At 43.9% G+C, this 26,019-nt stretch overlaps 1 protein-coding gene across 2 annotated transcripts in view; it reads left to right on the top strand.

Moving 5' to 3' along the window:
• Window positions 1–26,019, top strand: part of TRPC1 (transient receptor potential cation channel subfamily C member 1) — a 68,943-nt gene extending 42,924 nt beyond the window's left edge. For both annotated transcript variants that reach the window (XM_029058320.1, XM_029058330.1), the window contains 7 exons: window positions 1,218–1,554; window positions 6,055–6,194; window positions 9,242–9,385; window positions 21,226–21,401; window positions 22,501–22,702; window positions 23,344–23,538; window positions 24,537–26,019. In XM_029058320.1, the coding sequence (XP_028914153.1) occupies window positions 1,218–1,554; window positions 6,055–6,194; window positions 9,242–9,385; window positions 21,226–21,401; window positions 22,501–22,702; window positions 23,344–23,538; window positions 24,537–24,764 (1,422 nt within the window). In that variant the 3' untranslated portion in view covers window positions 24,765–26,019. The remainder of the gene's footprint in view (window positions 1–1,217; window positions 1,555–6,054; window positions 6,195–9,241; window positions 9,386–21,225; window positions 21,402–22,500; window positions 22,703–23,343; window positions 23,539–24,536) is intronic.

The following is a 26,019-nucleotide window of genomic DNA, read 5'->3' as shown; positions in this document are numbered from 1 at the left end:
ACAAAAATTCCTCACAATTCGCTTTAAGGCTCTCCACCATCAGGCCCACCAAACTATCTGCTCGCTTGGCCCCAGTCCACCGTCTGCTCCTCTCAAGGCAGCTTTCTAGATGTACTTTGACTCTTCTGCTTCCGTTCCTGCTGTTCCTCTGGCTTGGAATTTCTTCCCTTTATTTGGCCGGCTACAGCTCACCCATTCGTAACCCTCCTAAAACCCCACCTCCTCCAACAAGTTTTTCCCAGTCAATTCCCCAGTATTCTGAGCCAGATTAATCCTTTCAGCCGTCTCTAGCGCTCATGGATTTATTTACATCCTCCTCGGCAGTTATGTTTGGGCATTTGTGTGTGTGTATTTGTCTGCTCAACTGATTTTATTCCGACAGTGTTGTAATATATCGGCCTTATTAGAAGCGTGAGTTCCCTGTGGGCAGGGAGCGTATCATTTTGTTAGTCGCTACTTCCCAAGTGTGTATTACAGTGTGCTGCACCAAGTGGGCTCTCTCTAAATGCTGTTGCTGCTGCAGCTATTATTATTCTTTTTACCCGCTGTTTTGGATGGCTAGCTCCCACGCTGAGTATTTAGCCGGCTGCCACTGCTCACCACCTGGCCTCCTGGCCTAGGAAGCAGCTTACCCTCCAAGTAGCTTTTCAGCTGGCAGCATTTCCTGGCAGAATTGCCTTCCATTGTTAAAGGAGCTTCGGTCCCAAATATTTACAATCAACCAACTGGATTTTGTAGGTGAAGACTACCAATTGCCCTTTCTATTCCTCTCCAGTCTCCCCTTTCACTTTCATTAAGCACTTGAAAACATCTCTCAAGACCCTAGGGATAATCAGGAGACTTTCAGAGCAGGTGTGCTTAACAAAGACCATTAACAGAAAATAAACACGACCTTAATTCCTTAGAGCAATCAGTCTGTGGCAGTTGCTGTTTACCTGCTTTTAGCCCAGCCTCTCTCCCGGCACACACCACCTCCGAGAGCCTTAGTTACATTTGAAAGAGTAAAGAAAATCCTGACAGCTTCTATTATCGCAGGAAATGTGCAGTTCAATGCTAATCGTACAGGATCTATTTTTTGCTCGCCGTAGTAAAAACGCTCATTGAGAAGATGACGGAGTATTATTTTTTTGAACTGAAAACTTTGACTGTCGAGTTGAATGATGACTATTCCAGTTAGTACTCAGAGATTTTATTTTGAATTTTTGGGTTCTTTTCAGTTTGTCTCTCAGTCTAATTGCCAGCAGTTCCTCAACACTGTTTGGTTTGGACAGATGGCAGGTTACCGACGCAAGCACACCTGTAAGAAGATTTTGACTGTTTTGACAGTTGGCCTCTTCTGGCCGGTTCTTTCACTCTGCTACTTGGTAGCTCCCAAGTCTCGAGTGGGTCGAATAATTCACACACCTTTTATGAAATTTATTATTCACGGAGCGTCCTATTTCACATTCCTCCTATTGCTTAATTTATACTCACTTGTCTACAATGAGGATAAGAAAAACACAATGGGACCGGCACTTGAGAGAATAGACTATCTTCTTATAATATGGCTGATCGGTGAGTATCAAATTGGTTTTAAAGATTCTGGCTTGGCTTAGCCCTTCATCTTATTGTTGAGATTTGTGCATTTTTATAATAATAATATGGTGTTTGTTAAGTCCTTACTATGTGCCAAGCACTGTTAATAATAATAATGTTGGAATTTGTTAAGCGCTTACTATGTGCACAGCACTGTTCTAAGCGCAGAGGTAGATACAGGGTAATCAGGTTGTCCCACATGAGGCTCACAGTTAATCCCCATTTTATAGATGAGGTAACTGAGGCCCCGAGAAGTTAAGTGACTTGTCCACGGTCACACAGCTGTCAAGTGGCAGAGCCGGGATACGAACCCATGATGTCTGACTCCCAAGGCCGGGCTCTTTCCACTGAGCCACGCAGCTTCTCTTTTCTTTTTCTGTTCTGGAAAGTCCCAGTTCTCTTCTCCTATTAACACCTTGAGATACTTAGGAAGGTCAGCGAATTGTCAGCCCTAGGGAAAGAGAGAAATCTGAGCTATTGAAATTAACCAACGACGAGTCATTTTTTTTTAAAGTCCAACTTGGGCAGGCCAGAGGAGAAGAAAGAACTCAGGTTTTTTGCTGGTTTTGGACGCTGACCCCGAAGGAAAAATAATTTTTAGTCAGCTGTGTTTATCAGTTCTTTTTGGTTTGATTTGTGAGTCCTTTTTAGGGCTTTTTCTTTTACAGCAAATAGAATTGTGAAGCATTTTCTATGTTTTTGTGTTTTATCAATCAATATGTTTATTGAGTACTTAACTGCATGCAAACCACTGTACTAAGCACAATTCAGTGGAGGTGGTAGACATAAACCCTGCCTTCAAGGAGCCTACAGTCAAATGCGGGAGACATACATGAAAATAAAATTCAGATAAGGGAAGAGGCAGAGTATAGGGATATATGTACGTGAAGTTTGTTTGGTCAGAACCACTCCAGTGTACTCAATGAATGGGCCATAGAAGCCATATATCTTGCATTGTTCTTCTTTGATTAAATGCTATTATAAAATGACCCCTTGAAACTTATTTCTCAGGATGTAGTTGGTAGTTTGTAGCTAGATTCGCAGCGATCACTGCAAATCTTAGGGCAGAGTGATGATTCATTATAAAATGAGTATTTTGAAAATGAACTCTTTAAAATGTATTCAATTACATTTAATGGCAAATTTTTCCTTTTACCCTTCTTCTGGGATTACGACATGTCTAATTGCATCTTCAGGAGTATTTTTTTTTCTGTTTGGTTCTTCCGCAAGTCAGCACGCATCCTTCTGGCCTACTACTTTAGTGATTACCTACCTACTGTCTGTCTTGGGAAACAGGAATATTGAAATTGAGATTTTCTGCAATCCAGGAAAGAAGACTAGTTTAGTTTGAAGGCTTCATTTCCTCCTTTGAGAATAGGAGAAAAATAGTGGGTGTCTTGTTGAATCTCTGCAGAACTAAAAAAAAGATTACCTGCGGATAGGCACTCTGCAGTTCTAAGGGACTGAGAAACCTAGGTCGCTACAGTCAAGTGTTGTACACACCGAGAAAACGCAGGGACCACCAAATTTCACCGGCTCCCAGACCGATAGCAGGGACTGGAGCCAAGCTACACTGCTCTTTAAACAAACGCCCTATATTTTCTACGGCAAGAGTTTCCTTGGGTTGCTCCGTGGTCTGGGTATTTTCAGATTTACCATATTTACAGCCACCCACTGCGTAGGGCTGCAATTAAGATCCAGAATTGCTGAGGTCGAGGTGCGGGCAGGCTCCCGGCTGAGACAAGCGGGAACTTCAGAGCCTGGCCTACTTCTTGGCTTTGGCCTCCCGGCCCCACTGTCTTTTAATAATCTGAAATCGGACTCCAGGGTAGGAGTAGGAAGAGCATTTATTGATTGCCCGCTTGGTGTGGTGTGCTATAGCAGGGACCCGGGAACTATAGACTACTTAAGTGAAACGTTCCCCATCTTCCAAGAAGCTTACTCTTTAATGGGGAAGACAAACATAAAAATATTTACAACTAGAGTGGCCAAATAAATGAATTAAGTAGACATATAGACCAGAGTGTTAAGGAGGCTGTAAATAAGTTGCAAACGTTCCTCTTTTCTTTTCAGTCCCCTTTTCTACAGGCATAACCTCTTTGCACCATTTCAGATTATGGCCATGATGTTGCCGTTTGAGAATCTCACAATTTCATCGTTAAGATTTTAATAATCATAATTAAGAGCTGTGGGTATTTTACTGCTTACTGTGCTCCAAGCATTGTACTAAGCATTGGGGTAGATATAAGATGATAATAATTATGGTATTTGTTGAGCGCTTACTATGTGCCAAGCACTGTTCTAAGCGCTGGGGTTGTTACAGGGTAATCAGGTTGACCCACGTGGGGCTCACAGTCAGATAATCAGATCAGACACAGATGGGGCTCACAGTCTGAGAGGGAGCAGTTATTTAATCCCCATTTTTACAGATGAAGAAACTAAGGCATTGAAAAGATAAAGTGACTTGCCTAAGTTCACACCATGGGCAAGTGGCAGAGCTGGGATTAGAACCCAGTTCTCCTGTCTCCCAGTCTTTTGCCCCTTCTAGTAGGCCACAGTGTTTTTAAGGAGGATGGTCCCCTGATCAACCTTTCACCTTATGATATATTCCCCATTCTGCTCTTTGGAACGCTGCCCGGGAGCTAGTAACAGCCTTCTGTTGGATTCAATCTTAAAAAAAAAAAAAAAGAATATCAAAATAGTGGAAAAGGAGTTTATAAATAAAGATTTGTAAAGAGGATTGAGGTCGACCGATGACTTCAATCCTCATACTAGGAAGGAAGAAGATGTTTCAGTCCTTACCAGGGATGCGAGGGCACCTTCCAGCCCTGGTAGCTAGCCATCGTTACATTACCCCAGAGGCATAAGGGTCCCTTCCCCCCGACTTTAGGCCAAAGTGGCGGAATGTCTATGTGAGGCAGAAGGGGCACTTACCCGTGGGGATGGTGATAGCACAGTTCTCTCCCGTGGCCAGTACTGTTCCCTGGGTCCTGCTGCTGCCAATGGTTTTTTCTAAAAACCAGGATCAGGGCAGATCTCCTTCAAGTCAGCACCTGTGCTCGACTAGTGCAAACTGATAAGACGACTCGGAAATGCCTAAGATCAGTCCCAGTTCGGGCAGCCAAACCAACGTTTTCTGTTGTTTTTTTTCTTAATAGTATTTGTTAAGTGCTTACTAAGTGCCAGGCACTGTACTGAGCACTGGGGTAGAGAAATTCCAGGCAGGATGGTCCCAGTCCGTGTCCCACATGGGATCTCAATCTTAATCCCCATTTTACAGATGAGGTAACTGAGGCCCAGAGAAGTGAAAGTGACTTGCCCGAGATTACACAGCAGACAACTGGCAAAGCCAGAAATAGAACCAGATCCTTCTGACTCCCAGACCCCATGTTGTGTCCACCGCACCACACTGCTTCGCAAAGTAAGGGGCTAGTCGAAACCATTTAACATTTCAGAATGTGCCCTGGGAGGTACATCCCCTGGTGGAAAGCTTCTCCCAGGTACCTCGTCTATAGATTCGTAAGTATTTTAAAATGTGTTTATGGACAGTTTATGGTGGCAATTTGAAATGCCTCTGAGAAAAGGTTTTCAAAAACATGTATTCTTTCCAATGGAATTAAGTCATTTCCGATAATAATAATAGTGACACTTGTTAAGCCTCTATTATGTGCTGAGCACTGTGCTAGCACCAACACAGGTACGAGATAAGCCGGGCACAGTCCCTATCCCATATGGGGCTCACACTCCAAGAGGGAGGCAGCACAGGTATTGAATCCCCATTTTACAGATGAGGAACCTGGGGCACAGAAAAGTGAAGGGATTTGTCCAAAGTCACACAGCAGGCAAGTGGCATCCTCCAAGTCTCCTGACTCCTAGACCCATACTCTGTCCACTAGGACACGATGCTTCTCGGGCATGGGCGGAACATAGGTGTAAATAAAGTGAAATAATGTGTTGTAAAACACTTTGGAAGGAAGTGCTGCATAAACCCTAGACTTGTTTGCCTAAAACTACCCAATGTTAAGGTTCAGGTGGGTAACCCAAGGCTGTTTCATTCATAGCTCAGTTATTTTCTCCTCTCCTTTGAGCATCTTCAGGGAGGAATGTTCCTTACCCATTTGGCACCTTGCTGATGATCCCAGTCCAACATGATGTGCCTTCAGAAATGAAGTCAAGTGAAGATTTGGTTAATAAAGCCAGTTAATTTGAGCAGTGTAGACAACCAAACTGGATCATTCAGACTGTTCAGATTTCACTATGAGGCCTAGCTATATTGAAGAAATTAATGAGGTAATTGACATGGTTCTGGTGATCTTTTGGGTCCGGTGGGTTCAACCTAAGTCTTTAACTTTGCCTTTAGGCAATGTTGTATGATTGCCTTTTATATCGTGACGTCGTAACTGCGTTCATTTGTATCTTCTGCATATAATCTTTGCTGTAGTGGAAAAAAAAGTGACATTTTGTTTCTTCCTCTTCCAGGAATGGTGTGGTCAGATGTTAAAAGACTGTGGTATGATGGACTGGAAGACTTTTTAGAAGAGTCTCGTAACCAACTCAGCTTTGTCATGAATTCACTGTATCTGGCAACCTTTGCTCTCAAAGTAGTTGCCCATAACAAGGTAGTTATCCCTTATACCAATTTGAAAAGCATTTGCAGCCTATTGGGGAAACTAAACTTTATTTTTACATTTTAAGAAAAACCCCTAAACTTCTTTACTGTATAAATGTTTTGCTAGTGTAATTATCCTCTTGCTTTCAAAACTGATTCTTGGTTGAGGTTTACTTTCATATATACATTCATAAACATTTTAAATTTAAAAAGTAGTGTCCAAACAAATGAAAATGTTGATATTTAGAGTCCACTAAATTTAAGTCTCCAATACCTTAGATAACTTGAGCAAGAGCAGTTTCCCAAGTGGAATGTCGTACATGCCAAATAAATTGTTTTAAGCTTTTGTGCAGTGCAAAGGTACTGTAAGTTAACAAAGTCACCCTATTGAGTTCAGCATCTAATCCTAAATTTAAAAAATGCAGTCTCATTCTTTGAATTTCACTTATTTCCAAGGTCTGGAGTAGTTTTAATATGAATAATATCTCAGGGTAAACGTAGCAGTAGCTTCCTAGCTAATCTAGAGCAGATCTTTATTTGGGTTTAACACTTTTAAATACTTGGAAGGGAAGAACATAATTAAATTAAAATTCACCTGAAAAAAATTTACACAGAATATCATTTTCTGATATTCTTTCCAGGTATATGTAGCATAGTGGATAATAATTTATAGTGCTGTAAGCCCGTCAAACGGCAGGGACTGTCTCTATCTGTTGCCGACTTGTTCATCCCAAGCGCTTAGTACAGTGCTCTGCACATAGTAAGCGCTCAATAAATACTATTGAATGAATTATAGTGTAATTTACAGGAATTTTATTAAACTTTGAAAAACCAGTAAGTGATCCATAATGTATTCTATATTCTGCATAATGTATTCTTTATTAAGGAGGGTTTGGTTATTTTATATTAGATTGATGAAGTTAATTGACCTTCACATGATGCAAATCTCTGTGACCTCTGATATATCATATATCATGTAATCAATCATGATATATCACATCGTGTAATCAATGATATGTAGTGTCTACTTTATGTAGAGAAATCTATTAAGCTCTTGGAAAGTATTCCAGGATCAAAGACATAGTCCCAGGCCTCATGGGGTCTTACAATCTGATGAGGGAGAGAAAAGCATTAATTATGTACCAAGAGTAGGAAAAAGAGGAAGAATAAGGATATTGTGGGTAGTAGAAGCAAGAATATTCAGGGTGAAATAAATGAATAAATGAAATGTATATAAGGAGGATAGATATCTGTATATAAGCGGTAAAGGGTGGCTGTTGGGTTGACATGACTTGGGGTATTGGGAATTGATTGGAGAAAGCTTCCTGGAGGTTTTAGGAGGGCTTTGAAGATGGGGAGGATGTGGTCTGATGGGATTTGAAAGAGGAGGAAGTTTTAGGCAGGGGAATAGTGTGAGCCAAAGGTTGGAAGTGGAAGGGTTTGAGAGCAAGATGCCGCTAGAAGGTGAACTTCAGAGGTGTGAAGAGTGTGACCTAGGGAATAGAGAGCTGATAGGAAATCTGAAGGGAGCTGGTGAGAACCTTGAAACCCTTGGGAAGATGTTTTTGTTTTCGAGTGGAGAAAAATGGGTAACCACTGCATGTTTTTGAGAAGGTAAAGGATGTATGCCAAACAGCATGCAGTCAAGGCTGAAAGGGAGAGGAGGCTGAAGGCTGTAATAATAATAATAATAATGTTAGTATTTGTTAAGCGCTTACTATGTGCCGAGCACCGTTCTAAGCGCTGGGGTAGACACAGGGGATTCAGGTTGTCCCTTGTGGGGCTCACAGTCTTAATCCCCATTTTACAGATGAGGTAACTGAGGCACCGAAAAGTTAAGTGACTTGCCCAAAGTCACACAGCTGACAAGTGGCCCAGCCGGGTTTCGAACCCATGACCTCTGACTCCGAAGCCCGTGCTCTTTCCACTGAGCCACGCTGCTTCTCTTGAGACCTGTGAGGAAACCGGTCCATTTGAGAGTTGACAAGAGCTTGGACTGGGCTTGTGGCTAAGTGGAGAGGAATAGGAGGATCCCACAAATGGGCAGGAAAACCAGTAAGATATTGCAATGGATTCATGTGAGAACTGAAAGATATGGAAGATTTGAGGATGACACCAAGGTTGTAAGTTTGGGGGACAGGAGGTTGCTGGTGTTATCAACAGAGCTAGGACATATAGGAAAAGAGAAGGGTTTAGGAAGGAAGGTGAGAAGTTCCCTTTTAGACATGTTTAGTGTGAGGTGCCAGAACGTTTAAGTGGTGATGGCCTGGAAGCCAGAGGAAATGTGAGCTGGAGGAGTCCACAGGAGGTAAAATCCAAACCAAAGAATGAAGACTCCAGTTAGATTCAGTGGTGGCTCCAAAGGTTTAGGCGAAGAAACAAGAGATAATTTTATCTTCGCTATAGGTGAACATCCATTTTAAGGTAGGCCTTGTACTTGCCTAATTGCAGAATTGGCTGTTTTAATCATACAGTTATAAATCATGCCTATATTCTGTGTCCCTGTGGAAAGTTTCTCCTCTCCCCCATATTTTATAAACCCCTCTACTCCCACACATACAACGTCAAGAGGGAATGAGAGGTGGGTTGTGTGTGTGTGTCTGGGGGATTGTGTGTGAGAGAACTTTTTGCAGTCCGGAGAGGACCAGGCAAGCGCAAAACTGGAAGAGGCATCCGCCCCGCATTCTCCAGGGTGTGATTCCCTGCTCCTCCTCCAATGCACAGGACTTGCCTTCTGGCCACAAATTGGCGGGTAGGAAGACCTCTGCTACTTGCCGAAGCTGGGCAGCCATTACTGGACCAGGAATTTTCTTGACAAAACATAGAGGAAGGAGAGAATGCAAGATAGAAAGGCACAGGGGGAGCTTTCCCCCCTTCTGAATCCCAAGCCACTGGGAAGAACAGAACCCAGAGAAATCCAGTGGAAAAGTATAAATGGGGACCAGACCCATAGAGTCTGAGGGGAATAACTTTTAGAGGGCAATTTTCTCCGACTCCTCCTAGCACATAGTTAAAGGATCGACATGACCTTTCCATCTCTTTCCTCCACATCCCCAGTTTCACAGTTCCCGGGATCGGAAAGACTGGGAAGCCTTCCATCCAACGCTGGTGGCAGAGGGTCTTTTTGCTTTTGCTAATGTTCTCAGTTATCTTCGTCTCTTTTTTATGTACACGACCAGCTCCATCTTGGGCCCGCTACAGGTAAGTGACCGCCAATTTGTTTCTCTTCATAAATCTCCTGAATCTGGGCCCCTTGGGCAACAGGAGAACTTCTTAGCTGAACCCAAGTGTCAAGTCGTGCTTACTTTTTGTTGAAGAGGAAAACTCAACCTCGCATTTGGAAATGGAAATGAGAAACGACAATATGTGACGAGCTGCCGTGATTGGCTGGAAACCGAGAGGGATTCCCTTTACCAATTTTGGAAGGTTTTCTCTTCTGATATTCAAAAAAGGACAATCTTTCCCTCGTTAGAAAGTTTTCGTGACTAAAATGAATGAAATGGTATTTGTTAAGCCCTTACTATTTACCAGGCCAGGCACTGTGCTAAACACTAGTTAGATATAGGTTAGACACAGTCCATGTCCCACATAGGCTCACAGTCTTAATCCCCATTTTACAGATGAGGTAACTGAGGCCCAGAGAAGTTTAACGATTTGCCCGTGGTCACACAGCAAAGTGGCGGAGCTGGGATTAGAATCTAGGTCCTTCTGAATCTCAGGTCCGTGCTCTATCCACTCGAGCATGCCATGTCTTGATGGAGGAGATTATTCTGAATGGATTCACCCCATCCCCAGAAGTTTAGTAGTTGATCTTTTTAGTACCATAGCGCTCTTAAACGGCAATTTAATGGCCTAAAAGAATGTATTTACCTCCCAGACAGGAGCTATTTACAATACTCACTGTGCACCGATGTTTTGGGGGAACTGAAAAGGTTCCTGAGCAGTCCGAGCTTCCAGCTAGTGACCAGCCCTAGCCGGTTTCATTTACAGTCTATTTTTCCAGTGTTTTTAGTCATGGTAAGAAATTTGTATTTCTTGTCGCTTCATCATTTAGCAAATGAGTGATGGTATTCAGGTTACCCAGTCACCCAAAGGGTAAAGTTATCTGTAAACGTGACATTTTAATCCAATCAATCAGTCGTATTTACTGAGCATTTAGTGTGTGCAGAGCACTGAATTAAGCACTTGGGAGAGCACAGTATAACAGAGTGGGTAGGAAGGTTCCCTGCCCGCAACAGGCAGCATCTGCTGTTCGATGGGACCATGACAGGATTTTGATTTTTAAACAATGAGGAGAGTTAGTTCTGTGTTGGGCAAAAAAAGTATTAAGCAAGAAAATTGGGGCTCTGCCTTCCATGTCAGAGATAATTTAGTAGTAACTTGGAATCAATCAAGCAGTGATATTTATTTAGGTCTTACTGTATGCAGAGCACTGTATTATGCTTGAGGGAGAGTACATGGGAAATCAAGATGAAGATATGCTAGTATCTCAACAGCTAGAAAAACTTGGAGTATTTTTCAAGACTTATTGAAAAAACACAAGAAGACTCGGTCTCCGAGAGAGGTATCTTAAAAAAAGAAGTTGCCCACATTTTTTCTGAGACCAAGCTGGTGTTTTTCTCTACAGTATTTGGTCTGGCTCTCCAGACCTGTCTTCGTCCTGCTTCCAGAGAAAGGTTCGAAACTGCCTGTGGAGAGCTGTCATTTTATCTGCACCAAGACTCTCATGTGCGTTTTCCTTTCTTTTTGAGATGTGAGCTAAGATCCAGATAACCTCCAAAATATACTTACTGATGAATTGTGAGTTATCACAGAAAACCTTTTGGTTTAGTCCCTCAACTGATAATTATTATAATGTTATTTGTGCTTCATTTCCATTGAATTATGTTAAAAATATCACCACAATTAAATACTAACTTAAGTTGGATGTTCATAGTATTTTATGCAACTTCTTGATAGTGTTGCAGCAGATCATTGAATCCTTTCAAAATGAAAGACACCAGATATGTGTTCAGAGGAACCTTTACTGACAAGCACCAACTTGCCGTATACTGCATTCGGTGTTTGAGCTTGAGGAAAAGAACCCCATTTTGAGACACACTCAATTACTTTAGCAACATTTTCTCAGAAGGGGTCTTTTATGACACTGCTGGTCTCCGAATAGCACTCTAGTACAATAATAATAATTGCAATATTTGTTCAGGGCTTACTGTGTGCCAAGCACTGTGCTGAGTCCTGGGGTTGTTTCACCGCAGTATGATCAGACACTGTCCCTGTCCCTCATTGGATTCATAGTTTAACAGGGAAGGAGAGCACCTGTTCCCCATTTGTAAAGATGAGGCAACTGAGGCACCGAGACGTTAAGTGACTTGCATAAAGCCACCTAGAAGACAAGTGGCGGAGCCATAATTAGAACCCAGGACTCCTGACTTCCAGGCCCATGCTCTTTCCACTAGGACCCTCTGTTTCTCAGTTTTTCTCTGAGAAGAACTAGAACCCAATACACCATTATGTGTAGACCTAGTCTCTTGATTAGGTTTTTTAGGTTTCTGAGTGCATCTCTGGGCTTGTCTGTGCTCCACAAGAATGAATGTCATTTTAAATTAGGTGTAATCTTAAAATGAGGGGTTCTGCTTTGGTGTGGCACCTATTTAGTTTTTGAACAAGACCCTTGATTTTCCTTGAACCTATTCTGTAAAGTAGTAACTGCCATTATGGCCCGTGAAAAAGTGTTATAGAACAATGAAACAGCTGTTTACCCTAGAAGAAAACTTTTAGCCCTAGTATTTAGCCCCTTTAGCCAGGTAAAAGGCTTGGGCTTTTAAGAGGGGATTGTGTGCATTTTACAAAACCTAATGCTGTGGATTGGGTAGTGTGTTTATTTGTCTTAGTGCTTTACTAGTTTTGAGCATTCCAGTACAGGGAGAACTAAATTATGTGCTTTCGGTAAAGAAAGTGAGTGAACACAGACAGGGATTCATAAATAATGTTAAATTCTTCTAATTTAGAAAGGGTTCAGTTTCATCCAGTAGTTAGAGTTGTGAGAAGAGGCAGGTTTCAATCAATCAGTGATATTTATTGAGCACTTACTCTGCGCAGAGCACTGTTCTAAACACTTGGGGAGAGTACAATACAACCAAATTAACAGACATGTTCCCTGCCCAAAATGAGCTTACAGTTGAACCACAGTTCAGGCCTTAAGTGTAGATTAAAAGCCTGTGCTTTGTTCTGTATAGTTTCCAGAATGAACACTGTTCTATTTTCATTTCACACTGACCCTCTTGTTTCACACAGGGTAGGCTGCTGTTAAAATTACATATATTTGACACGGCCAACGTGTGATTAGATCTCTCACCAGTGCCCTAACGGGAGACTGAATGCATTACCTAAAATGTTATGAGGAGAGTTCTATGCTGGATTGCAGGGGTGTTACTGTATACGGTGTAACTAATGGAAAGAAAGTCCTCATTTTATGAATGTGAAACCTTAAGGAATAGGTAGTTCTTTTGAAAAATGGAATCGAATATTAATGATGAGAGTTGGTGTGGAACGTGACGTCTGAAACATCACCTCTTGCCAGCTTCCCAAAGGCCCTGATGGCCTTTTTTTATTTGCTTTCCTATCTCTTTGTCTATCAGTGCATCGTTAGCATATTCTGCCCATGTAGCAAAATTGCCTGACAGCTTTCAGTTCTCAAGAGCAGTAGTAATAGAGCTTTCCGTGTCCCGTCTGGTACTGAATCAGAATAATTAGAGTAATGATCATAATAGTGGTGTTTGTTAGGCAAAGTACTTACTGTGTTTTAAGCACTGGGGTAGATAAAATAGAGTGAGATTAGCCCACATTCCCCGTGCCGCAGGGAGCTCCCAGCCCAAAGCGGGAGGGAGAACAGGTATTTAATTCCCATTTTGCAGCTGAGTAAACCGAGGCACAGAGACGTTAAGTGACTTGCCCAAAGTCACACAGCTGGCAAGTGGTAGAGTCGGAATTAGAATCCAGATCTCCCGACTCCCAGTCCTGTACTCTTTCCACTAGGCCGTGCTGCTCCTCCTCTAACCAAGATAAACTTTGATTATTTTCTGGTTTATCAATAGGCCCTAGCTCTGGGCTATCTTGGAAAAGTGGTCTGTAGTCATTTCATTCAGTAGTATTTATTGAGCGCTTACTATGTGTAGAGCACTGTACTAAGCGCTTGGAATGTACAGTTCGGCAACGGTTTGTCTTAGAATTGCCGGATCAGTTTTATGTGGTGGAAACCCAACCCTGTTCTCGTGTCGGGTCAGTTTCCTTTAGATCGATTTTTAAAAATTATCTCCCCTGTTTAGTTTCCTCACTTCCTGTATTTATTTAATTGAAAAGTACTGCCAAGAATTCTTTAAAAACTTTCAATAAACAAGCTAGTTTAGTTTCAAATATGTGGCCATTAAAGACATGTTTTTAATGAATATTCTGTTTAACTGCTTCTGTTTAACTTTCATTTATTTTTGTACTGTACCTTTGACACGTATGTGTGTTCAGTGCACTCTGCAGCTAAGTTGAAACTTGAGTAAACAAAAACAGTCAACAGTCAATCCATTCAGTGGCATACAGTGACCGTCTTGTTGCCCGTTTTCGCTAGAACATCTTGAGCAGCGACTTTTGTAGTATTTTCCAAAAGCAAGTCACCAAAAAGCACATCTCTCAACCCAGTGTTGAAAGTACCCCCAAATTACCGTGCAAATAAAAGACTTTGTTTTTTTCCACAAATGTTTCCATTTGGGGTTGAGGTATTTCGAATCAGTCAGTCGCATTTATTGAGCGCTCCGAGTGTTCAGGGCAATAACGTACTAAGTGTTTGCAAGAGTGACGGTGTAACGGAGTGGGTAGGCATGAGCGAGAGTGAGGCAAGAGCAAGGGTGATGCAGAAGGGAGTAGGAGAAGAGAAACGAGGGCCTTCTTGAAAGCACAGCTCCTCCCTTTCCCCAGGGAAGGCCTCTTGGAAGAGCCGTGCTTTCAAGAAGGCTCTGAAGGTGAGGAGAGTGATGGACTGTCAGATGTGAAGAGGGCGGGCGGTCCAGGCCCGAGGCGGACGTGGATGAGGTATTTTCAATTCCACGGGTTAGTCAGTTGATCACATCGGCCTTGTCAATGATCTCAGCTTTGCAGAACCCCTCAAGAGTTGGGCCAAATGAATGGAACTGCTGTGATTGGGTTAAGGGGGAGGGTGGTCCTCGAATTAGTCCGCATTCCCCAGTAGATCCCCAGGTGTTAGGTGATCCCCGGTCCCGTCCTTGCTCCCTAGCCACCTGATTGGAGCAGGCCACGGGAAGACTTTTTCCAGAGGAGCAAAAGGCTCTGCCTCTTACACGGTCTCTTCACTCCGACCTCCGTCCGGCCTTCCCCTCTGTTCCCGCCTCTCAGAGCCGGGGAAGTTTTAAGACTTAGAGAGATTCTCCTGATTCCTTTCTTTGCAGACTTAACCTAAATTACTAAGATAAGTACACTGGACTGGATGGAGTGGGAGAGAACGGGAGGCATTCCACTCTCCTCCTCCTCTTCCTCTCTCCCCACTCCCTCTCTTCTCTGGCAGCTAATAGCAGTAATAGTAGCAACGATAATTGTGGTGTTTGTTAAGCACTTACTAAGTGCCAAGCAGTGTACTGAACACTGGGTAAATGCAGAAGCAGTGTGGCTCAGTGGAAAGAGCACGGGCTTGGGAGTCAGAGGGTGTGGCTTCTAATCCTAGCTCTGCCACTTATCAGCTGTGTGACTTTGGGCAAGTCACTTCACTTCTCTGTGCCTCAGTTACCTCATCTGTAAAATGGAGTTGAAGACTGTGAGCCCCACATGGGACAACCTGATTACCTTGTATCTACCCCAGCACTTAGAACAATGCTCGGCACATAGTAAGCGCTTAACAAATACCAAATACAACAAACAACAAGATAATCAGTCCCACATGGGGCTCACAGTCTAAGTCGGAGGAAGAACAGGTGTATTGAATCTCCATTTTACAGATGAGGGAACTGAGGCCCAGAGAAATGAAGTGACTTGCCCCAAATCACACAGCAGGTGTGTAGTGGAGCCGGGATAAGAGCCTAAGCTCGTGCACTTTCCCTTAGGCCACGCTGCTTCTCAGCTGGGCAGCTGGGGACCCTTGAGCAAGGTTTTCCCAGTGAAGGGATCATTCTTTCAGGTTGGTGGGCCCCAGGCTTTTTGGTGTGACCTGATTTGCCAGTCACCTCTAGGATCTTTAGCCAGGGCGATGCTTTCCTCTAAGCCTCATTGTGTTAGTGGCCTTTCTTTTTTATCTTCTCCTGGGGGATCAGGTAAGTCCCGTGAGCTGACCCTAGCCCATGCAGGACCCTACTTCATAGACCTCTACAAGACTCTCCCGCAGTAATCACTTAGCACGTTTGTAAAGGCCCTCTCAGGATCGGACCTGGTGAGTTTCCACTGCTCTACCAGTCTCAGCTACGGGAGGGAGAATCAAGCAGAGGCATACGCATTCCATTCCTAGCTTGGCCAGTGGCTAGCCAGCGGAAGGCAGTCTGCTACAACTCAAAACTCCCCTGTGCTGGGCAGCAGCTGCGTGGGAGAGAGTTGAAGGCGGAGACTCAAGTTTATGGCGTGGAAAACTCTGGATCCACTACCTGAGCGATTGCAGATGAAGGTGGGGCATGCTGGGGGCGTTGTGTCCGTGGAGTCACTATGGATGGGAGGCGACTCGATAGCATAAGACAGACTAGACATTTGTAAAACATTACTGTTTGAAATTTAACTTTACATCCTGAGACTCATTTTGATGTCGGTATTGTAGCTTTTTCTAAAGTGTCTGTTTTCCCCCTCCCAAACTTCAGGTAGCTAGAAAGTGTCCTATATCCTGTGATATGATGTGGGACCCCTCTGGGGGAAATAGGCAGATATGTTGGCGTGAGAGAAAATAAGGACCATCCCACCTACCTCTTGGCTTAGGAAAACAGGTGCAGCATTTGTTCATTTCTGGGCTTCTTGTTTCTCCATCATATCAGCTCTTTCATGTCTCGATCATCTTTTGCCTTAGTCTGGAACTGGGTCATCGTAGCAGAGCCTCAAAGGATGGTGGAACTTTCCACCCCTCTGGTAAATTATTATTTTGGCCCCATCTACCACAAAGACTAGGAATCTGGTACCTCGGGAGTGATCTAAGGATTTTTCCACATGTATTAACTAGGTGTGGTCTAAATGTATTTTCTTTTCTCTTCCTCTTACTGGTTATGTACCATTTATTTCTGCCTGCCTTCTCCATTAGAATGTAAGCTCTGCAGGGGCATGTATTGTGTCATTTTACCTGTATTGTTCTCTCCCAAGTAATAATAATAATAATAATTATGGTATTTGCTTACTATGTGCCAAGCAGTGTTCTAAGCGCTGGGGTAGATACAAGGTAATTAGGTTGTCCCACTTGGGGCTCACAGTCTTCATCCCCATTTTACAGGTGAGGTAACTGAGGCACAGAGAAGTGAAGTGACTTGCCCAAAGTCACCCAGCAGACAAGTGGCAGGGCCTGGATTAGAGCCCACGACCTCTGCCTCCCAAGCCCGTGCTCTTTCCACTAAGCAACGCTGCTTCTCACATACCTTAGGACAGTGTTCTCAATAAATTCTACCAATCAATCAGTGGTATTTGTTGAGCACTTACTCTGTATAGAGCATGGGATTTGGTACTTAGAGAGTACAAGTCTACTGAATAGAATGAGTGAGTGAGCAAGTGAAAGAGTGAATGAACTAACTAACAAAGCCATGCCTTCAAAGGACATATATTTCAAGTGCATTTCCCACTCCTCACTGTCTTCTGTTTCCACTTGATTCTGGGGTCGGTGGGAACTTGTCTGGCATGACAGCATTCAGGGAGAGAGGGACGAATTCACTGTGTCCAGTTAGCCCGTGACAGAGAAACGGTACTATGAGGACACTGCAGGCATAGGCCAGACTTCTAGGAACCCCTCCACATCTTCCCAAGGGCTTGAGTTAGTTCCGAGGTGGTCAGTGCCACCCTGGAAGGGAAGTCCAGGTTGGAGAGAGTCTTGGGGCAGAGCTGTGGACCAACTACTGGTCTGCCCTGGCTTTCAGGGTTGCAAGAGGGGGACACCCTACTCTGCCGCCATCAGAAGCAGTACCTCGGCAGCTTCCTTCCTAACACCTGGGTGCCGTCTTAACACATCTGGGCAATTTATCAGACTGTTTCTTGAAGGATCTTTCATTGAACCTCATTCTCGTCTATCTCGCCAGTGACCCTTTGCCCATTCCTCCCTCTGGCCGGGAACTTCCTCCCCCTTATGCAGCAGAGCACCACTCTTTGAAGCCTTACTAAAATCACATCCCCAAGAGGCCTTCCCCAATTAAGACCTCATTTCCCCTACTTCCTCCCCATCCTGCGTCACCTATGCACTTGGATCTTTTAAGCTACTGAGAGTCACACCACCCTCGGCCCAATAGCACTGAAGTACATATCTGTCATTTATTTTAATGTCTGTCTCCCCCTCTAGGCTGTAAGCTCCTTCTGACTGGGGAACGTGTCTGCCAACTCTGTTGTATTATACTCTCCCAAGCAGTACAGTGCTCTGCACACAGCAAGTGCACAATAAATACCACTGATTGGTTGGATGGATGGACTAGGCATCGCTCTAGTTTTTCCCACCTTGCCTGTCCATTTGCCAAGTGTCTTCGTTATCCTAACTCCCCTGAGATCAGGCATGTGAGCTGAGCTGCAGTCAGGTAAAGGTAATTTGCAGTTTTTAATTGGTGGACCTGTCACGCTTAAACCATACCAGACCAAATGAACATCGTCCCAATCCGTGAAGCTCACGACCATCACAGTGTACTTGACTCTTCCCTCGCTTTCAACCTCATAGTCAGTCTGTAGCCAGATTCAGTTGGTTTTTCCTTCACAACATTTCCAGAATCCACCCTTTTCCCTCCATCCCACTGGCCACCCTTCTGGTCCGGGCATATGTCGTAGTCCGGTTTGACTGTGCATTAGCCTACTTGCTAACCTCCCTGCCTCCGATCTCTCTCCTCTCTATTCTTTACTCCATTCTGCTGCTCAGATCATTTTTCTAGAACACCGTTATGCACGTCACCCCCTCTCCTCCTCGGAAACCTCCGTTTATTGCCCTTTCCTCTCTCCTGGCCATTGGCTTTAAGATAATCAACTTACCCTCTTCCACTTCTTCACTCTCTTCTCCCATTCCACCCTGTCTTGCAGTCTTTGTTCCCCTCAAGCTATCCTAATCACTATTCCTTGTTTTTCTCTTCCCTGCCACCCACTTCTTTTTCATGCCCTTCACTCTCTGTGAAACTCCCTTTCTGTCTTCGAAATGACATTTATTTTTGTAACCTCTCTCCTTTACTAGACTGTAAATCTCTGTGAGAGAAAGGATCATATCTAGTGATTCTTTCATACTCTCTCAAGCACTTAGCACAGTGTTTTAGACACAGTGGAGAAGCAGCGTGGCCTAGTGGAAAGAACATGGGCCTGGGAGTCAGAAGACCTGGGTTCTTCAGGCTCCTATGTGACGTTTGGCAAGTCACTTAACTTCTCTGAGCCTCACTTACCTCATCTCTTAAATGAGGATTAAGACTGTGAGCCCCATGTGGGACATGGACTGCGTCCAAACTGATTATCTACCCCAGTGCTTAGTACAGTGCCTAGCACATAACGCTTAACAAATACCACTTTTTTTTAAAAAAAAAAAGATGCTCAGTTAATACTATTGATTTATATATTAACTCCTGGGACTTACTAGATGCTGAACAAAGCAAAACCCTCAGACAGCAGCATAAGCAATAAGTATAGATGACAAAAAAGGGAAAAGCAGTGTGTCCTACTGGAAAGAACACGGGCATAGGAGACAGAGGATCTGGGTTCTAATCCCAGCTCTGCCACTTGCCTGCTGGGCAAGTCCCATAGCTGCTCATTGCCTCAGTATCCTCATCTGTAAAGTGGGGGACTCAATATCTGTTCTCCCTCAGAATGCGACGATAGAGCCCACGTTCGACCTGGTTAACGTGAATACCCCAGTGCCGAGTATAGTGCTTGGCACATAGTAGCACGTAATAAATACCACAATTATTATTATTATCTTTATTTAAAATAACAGCAGAGTACATGGGTCAGTGGAGCACTCAAGCCGGATCCAGGACAAAAAAAAAAAAGATGCTCAGTAAATACTGTCCATTTATGTATTAACTCGTGGCATTTTCTAAATGCTTAACACATCAGGCACCAGCCTACAGAGTAAATATAGATGGCAAAGGAGAAAGCAGAGGGTCCTAGTGGAAAGATAATAATGTTAATAATGTTGGGATTTGTTAAGCGCTTACTATGTGCAGAGCACTGTTCTAAGCGCTGGGGTAAACACAGGGGATTCAGGTTGTCCCACGTGGAGCTCACAGTCTTAATCCCCATTTTACAGATGAGGGAACTGAGGCACAGAGAAGTTAAGTGACTTGCCCACAGTCACACAGCTGACAAGTGGCAGAGCTGGGATTCGAACTCATGAGCCCTGACTCCAAAGCCCGTGCTCTTTCCAATGTGACAGATCTTTCACGTCTAGGATATGACAGACTAATTTAAGCATTTCTTCACTCTATAAGGGTTCACTAATGTCTGTGCCTTCTGAGATTAAAGAGTAGTTCCCAACCATATCTTTCCTCTCTGACTCAACTAGTGTTAAGCAGTCCAAATTTCTGGCTGGAGTTATAAGCTTATACTCCTATTGCAGTTCTTCTCTCTGGTTATAGGCTCAGCCCTGAAGCTTCCTACATACATACCTGGCTCCTCAAGAAAAGTACACCCTCCTACCTCCCTTCCCCTCTTCCCCCCTCCCCAAATTCCTGACTTCATGTTTTGCCTCCTCTAGTTCTCCCTTTTACTGGCCTGGTTAGGATCTGTAATCCTGTGTTGGCACTAAGCTTGCTAAGGGCAGGGACGGGTCTGCTAGTTCCATTGTATTGTACTCCTCTCCCAAGCTCTTAGTACAGTGCTCTGAACATAGTAGGTGCTCAGTAAATACCACTAATTGATTGAGTTCAGGTTTCGTAGTAGTCCAGATGGGCAGCTTGAATTTTGAAAGACATCTTTGACTCCTAATATAATCGCATCACTCTCTTTTTCTTTTCCTTTTTTTATGGTATTTGTGAAGCACTTACTATGTTCCAGAAACTGTACTAAGTGCTGGGGTGGATACAGGCTAATCATCTTGGACACGGTCCATGTCTCACATGAGGCGCTCCGTCTCAATCCCCATTTCACAGATGAGGTAACTGAGGCACAGAGAAGTGAAGCGACTCGCCCAGAGTCACACAGCAGAAAAGTGATGGAGCTGGGATTAGAACCTGGCCAGTGGGTAAATGGACTGCACTGTTGAGGCTGTTCCTGTCAGAAATTTGAGGAGTCCAGTACTTTACATCTGGGTATTCAGGAAAGAGTTGGGGTTGGAAATTGGAAGCAAGCGGTTCCATGGCATGGCAAATTTGTGTTGCCCCCAGTAATGCCATCCAAGCCTGGGCTCACGGTACCGGAAGAGAAGGTCTTAGTGACACAGAACTTCTTCCCATCCAGGTGTCTCCTCTCCCCTCTTCCCTCCGGGCCGCTGCCTCCGCTCTCCATCTCATTCGTTCATTCAAACATATTTATTGAACGCTTACTGTGTGCAGAGCACTGTAGTAAGGTAGTTGACCCCTGGCAACCACTCCTCATCTGTAAAAGTTTGGCTCCCTCAGAGCTGCCTTTCCTGCAGGTGTCCTGGAGAGGGAGAAGCCATTTTTCAAGTGTTCAGATATTTCTGGAAACTTTAGGGCATTTTACTCTTGGCTTTTCTCAGATAGTTAAATCAGAATATAGCCAGGTCTGGCTAATGTGGAGCTTCAGTGTGTTTCTGTATCGTTCAGTACCGTTTAAGAGTTTCCCAATTGCTTTTTTTCTTCAAAATCTCTTTTCTTTTTGTTTCTGGTGACAGGGTTTGGGGAAGGCGTCTCACGTTTTGTTAGTAACGGACATTTCTTGGATTTGTCCTCTAGATTTCAATGGGGCAGATGTTGCAAGACTTCGGGAAGTTCCTGGGGATGTTCCTCCTTGTGTTGTTTTCATTCACAATCGGGCTGACCCAGCTGTACGATAAAGGCTTTAGTCCACCCGAAGAGAAGGACTGTGCCGGGATCTTCTGTGAGCAGCAAAGCAATGACACGTTTCACTCGTGAGTCTGCTTTTTTAATGTCTATAATTCTATTTCTTTATATTGGTGCTATTGGTGCCTGTCTCCTTGTTTTGTTGTGTTGTCTGTCTCCCCGTTCTAGACTGTGAGCCTGTTGTTGGGTAGGGATTGTCTCTATCTGACGCTGAATTGTACTTTCCAAGTGCTTGGTAGAGTGCTCTGCCCACAGTAAGCGCTCAATAAATCCGATTGAATAAATGAATGACCAGTGTATCATCTCTTGCCCTGATGTTAATAATTTAGAATTCTAAAGGAAAATATTAGACTTCCCTTATTTCCAAAATTGGAAGGTGTCTGCCAACTCTGTTGTGTTGTACTCTTGTACTCTCCCAAGTGCTTAGTGCAGTCTTTTGTGTAGAGTAAGCGCTCAATAAATACCATTGGTGATAACAAAGTTTAATTTTATTTAGTAAATTGTGTGGAGCAGATACTTGGGGTCCAGTGTTTTCTTTTAATTGTGTTGTATCTGGAGCGTTATGAATAACAACAATTATAATAGCATCCGGAATTTATGTAGTGCTCTCTTTTTCCAAAAGCAATTTCATCCCGATGATCTCATTTTTGACTTGACAGTATCCCTCAGAAAAGTAGGGAGTGTCCGATCAATTCACATTTTGTGTTTCCAGAAAAGTGAAAACCTGAGTGACAATCAATCACTCCTCTCTCATGGCTATCATGCATTGTCTGGGCCCTCGGATTTGTGACCTTTAGGCCTTTGATATTTGCGCCCCACCTCCCTCAGCCCTTATGTACATATCTGTAAACTATATAAGTTATTTATTTTAATATCTGATTCCCCCTCTAGACTATAAGCTTCTGGTGGGCAGGGAACGTGTCTACCAACTCTGTTGTATCGTGCTCTTCCACGTGTCTAGTACAGTGCTCTGTACACAGTAAGCACTTAATAAATATCATTGATGATATCATGGCTAGAATAAATGGCACTAAGAATGTGTCTTAATTTCATTGGGCCCTCCCAGGCTCACTTGATTTGGCGATTAAACAACAGGAAAATGCCATTCTTAACCCCACTTAAAGTTGCACATCTTAGGATTAATTAGAATTTTCATTGTCTCTCCAGGTTTATCGGCACTTGCTTTGCTCTGTTCTGGTACATCTTCTCCCTGGCCCACGTAGCCATCTTTGTCACTAGATTTAGCTACGGTGAAGAATTGCAGTCCTTCGTTGGAGCGGTTATTGTGGGAACATACAACGTTGTGGTTGTTATCGTTCTTACGAAGTTGTTGGTGGCGATGCTTCATAAAAGCTTTCAACTGATAGCAGTAAGTCCCATATATTCATTTTCCTAACACATATCAAAGCCCTGTTATTGAATCTGGAAATATTCTAGTATGGAATGAAAGTCAGAATGGGAAGATGGAGGAGCTCAACTGCAGCTTCATATACATCCCTTTTTTAGCAGGGTGTGTGCATTTGAAGACGAGAGTTTTTTTATTCCTGCCCACATTTACAAATCATGGAGGCTCCTAACATCAAGCTCTTAGTACAATGCTCTGCACACAGTAAGCGCTCAATAAATACGATTGAATGAATGAATGCAACTGCCCGGTACGTGTCACATGACACTGCCGAGTCATATCATGCGTGGTGAATGATGACATCATAAAGATATTGGATTGCCCCATGCCAGTCTTCCCTGCTAGGGGCTCTCATCCTTGGGGAAGGGGCTGGGAGCTGGGAGGTTGCCGAGTTCACCTCTCTCCCTTCCCTGGCCCGAACCCGGCATTAGCGTACTCGGGTGACACAGCGGGAGCCCCCGGCAGGCCCGAATTTGATCGACTGTGGCTTATTACTCTGAACTAATTTATTGGCTCAGTAGTGCTGGAAAAATCAAATGGCTCCAAACGACACATTTGACAGTCATTTCCAGTATTTTCTTTTCTCTGTGTTCCTCGTATTGTAGAATCACGAGGACAAAGAATGGAAATTTGCTCGGGCGAAGCTGTGGCTTAGTTACTTCGATGACAAATGTACCCTGCCTCCACCTTTCAACATCATCCCTTCTCCCAAGACCATCTGCTATCTCTTCAACAGCCTCAGTAAGTGGATCTGCTCTCACACATCGAAAGGCAAGGTTAAGCGGCAAAACAGCTTAAAGGTAAGAACCCGCATGGTTTCCATCTAGTATCGGAATCATACAGTCGTTCTTTGAACAAAGTAAACATTAGGGTGACATCAGCCCATAAATCGGTGGTATTTATTAAGCGCTCGCTGTGTGCAGAGTACTGTACTAAAACCTCGACGGGAATGACGGTGGAAAAATCACTGGTCATTTTGACCCGTGCAAATATTGGGTCAGGGGCTTTTTAGGTTCCATTAAACTTTTATATCCCTCCGTGTACATATATTGTAATAAACAAAGTGCTTCAGGTAATACAGAGAGATCGGGGAGTCAGGTATGGACAGGCTCAGAGACTTGTGTGGTAAAATGGAACTGGAAAAAGGACCTTGGGAGATCGTCTATTGCAGCTTCCTGCCTCCACCTGGGAGACAGCACCAGGCTTCTCCCGTGGTCTCCCATCCGAGGCCATTTACTCATTCTTTCCCCACTGATGACATATTCACTGGATAGCTGTGGGCAGGGAACGTGTCTGCCTACTCTGTTGCATTCTACCCTCCCAAGGGCTTAGTACAGTGCTCTGCACACCGTAAGCGCTCAATAAATACCATTTATTGATTGGGTATCTGGAAAGGGGAACAATTTTAAGCATTGGTCTAGCATTCCCAGTCACTAACCAGAAAGGTGCCCCGACCTGTGTTGGGCCTAGGCATCAATCAGTCATATTTATTGAGCACTTACTGTGTGCAGAACACTGTACTAAGCCCTTGGGAGAGTACAACACAATAATATATCAGACGAATTCCTCGCCCACAAGTTGCTTACGGTCTAGAGGACGAGTTTACATTGGTATTGGTGCTAGTTCTTGCATCCAAGAAATGTTTCAAGGAAACATAAAGCACTAAACCAGACAAGAGGTCAGTTCCCGAAATGCTTATGAATAAAAACCTAGAAATCATGGAAACCCATCAAAACTGTTCCTGGGCCCGGTGCGGGAGGCTGCATGTGACCTAACAACCTTGCTGTTTGTTTCAAAGGAATGGCGGAATCTGAAGCAAAAGAGGGATGAGAACTACCAGAAGGTCATGTGCTGTTTAGTCCACCGTTACCTGACTTCCATGAGGCAGAAGATGCAAAGCACAGACCAGGCCACGGTGGAAAATCTAAACGAACTGCGTCAGGATCTCTCAAAATTCCGCAACGAAATGAGAGACTTGCTGGGCTTTCGGACCTCTAAGTATGCTATGTTTTACCCAAGAAACTAGCCTGTTGCCGAGGCGTGGAAATTAGGGGGAGGAGGAGGAGGAAGAAGCTGCTCCTCGTTCAAGGTGAAAACGGCTTGGCTTTGTATAAGGTGAAACTGAACTCAGATTGTACAGGTCAGAGTGCGGAAATGATGGCAAAGCCACCCTTTAAAGAGATGGGTGAGTGAGTTCCAAGTAGTGAGTTTTATGTAAGATCTGTATATAGCGTGAGCAGAATTCCTCCACATGGGGATCTTTACCAGTGTTCCAAAGCAGACCAATCTTAATCACATGTTGCTCTTTCCAGTCCCGTATTTTGCCTTCAGGCCATGCCTAAAAATAAACGCAGATTGCTGTTGCTTTTCACAATACATCCGAAAAGGGGAACTCGGGGTTTTAGGGAACCTAATTTTTAAAGGTCGCATGTCGAAGCTGTTTTAGGGATCAGCATTGACCAAACAGTTCTCCCTGAACTGCAGTCTGCTTTTGGAGCCTTGGGAACTCTCTGCCTTGACTGAATCCTGGACAGAGCATCAAAGTTCACAATGGCTTCCTTTATCAGGCCTGGCCGCAGGCTCCTTGTGGATTTCTTTCGGAGACACTGGCAGGTCAGTTTTCCAAGATTCCTGTGCACCAGGAGACTCGTTTTACAGTTTTTCACCTGAGCTTCGATTCTTCCGGTTCTCTCCCAAAATATCGCCAGATTTGGACGAGGCTCTTATAAGCTTTATTCCGTGGCGTGATCGGGGCTGTCGGCGATCACCTCCTGTGAGAATGGAATGGGTTCCCAGCCGGTATTGGAGATACGATGTGCACTGAAAAAATTTGGGTTCATTTCGAATGCAGCGGGCCCAGTCGGAAAAGCCATGGTGGCCATCTCGAGGTGGGCATGGAGTGGAGGTGATGGTCAACCATGGGTTTGAGGGAGAGGCCCGGGCTTCAGAGTACTTGCTGATCTGGAAATGGTTGAGAGGGAACTCGGGCTTAATGCTCTTCTTGTTCTTTAACAAGCTCCCAGACCATCAGTGCTCCGTCTCTGGGGGAATTCGTAACCAACAGTTTATTGTTAAATGATATATTTTGTCTACTAGGAAATTACGCACTCCCCAGCTGGGATTTAGTGATTAGAAGTCTTTGTTTTTCTCAGAGATGTATCAGCGACCACTACAGTATTTATTGAGTGCCTACAGTGTGCATGAATTTTTATGGACTCTGGTTTGAATGATAGCCTATTGTCAGAAAAAAGGTGAATAAAAGACTGGGATATTGATGGAAA

Source organism: Ornithorhynchus anatinus, chromosome 1 (genome assembly GCF_004115215.2).
Source record: "Ornithorhynchus anatinus isolate Pmale09 chromosome 1, mOrnAna1.pri.v4, whole genome shotgun sequence".
NCBI classification, from domain to species: domain Eukaryota; kingdom Metazoa; phylum Chordata; class Mammalia; order Monotremata; family Ornithorhynchidae; genus Ornithorhynchus; species Ornithorhynchus anatinus.
The sequence above is the reverse complement of the archived record's forward strand: the minus strand, read 5'-3'. Positions and strand labels throughout refer to the sequence as shown.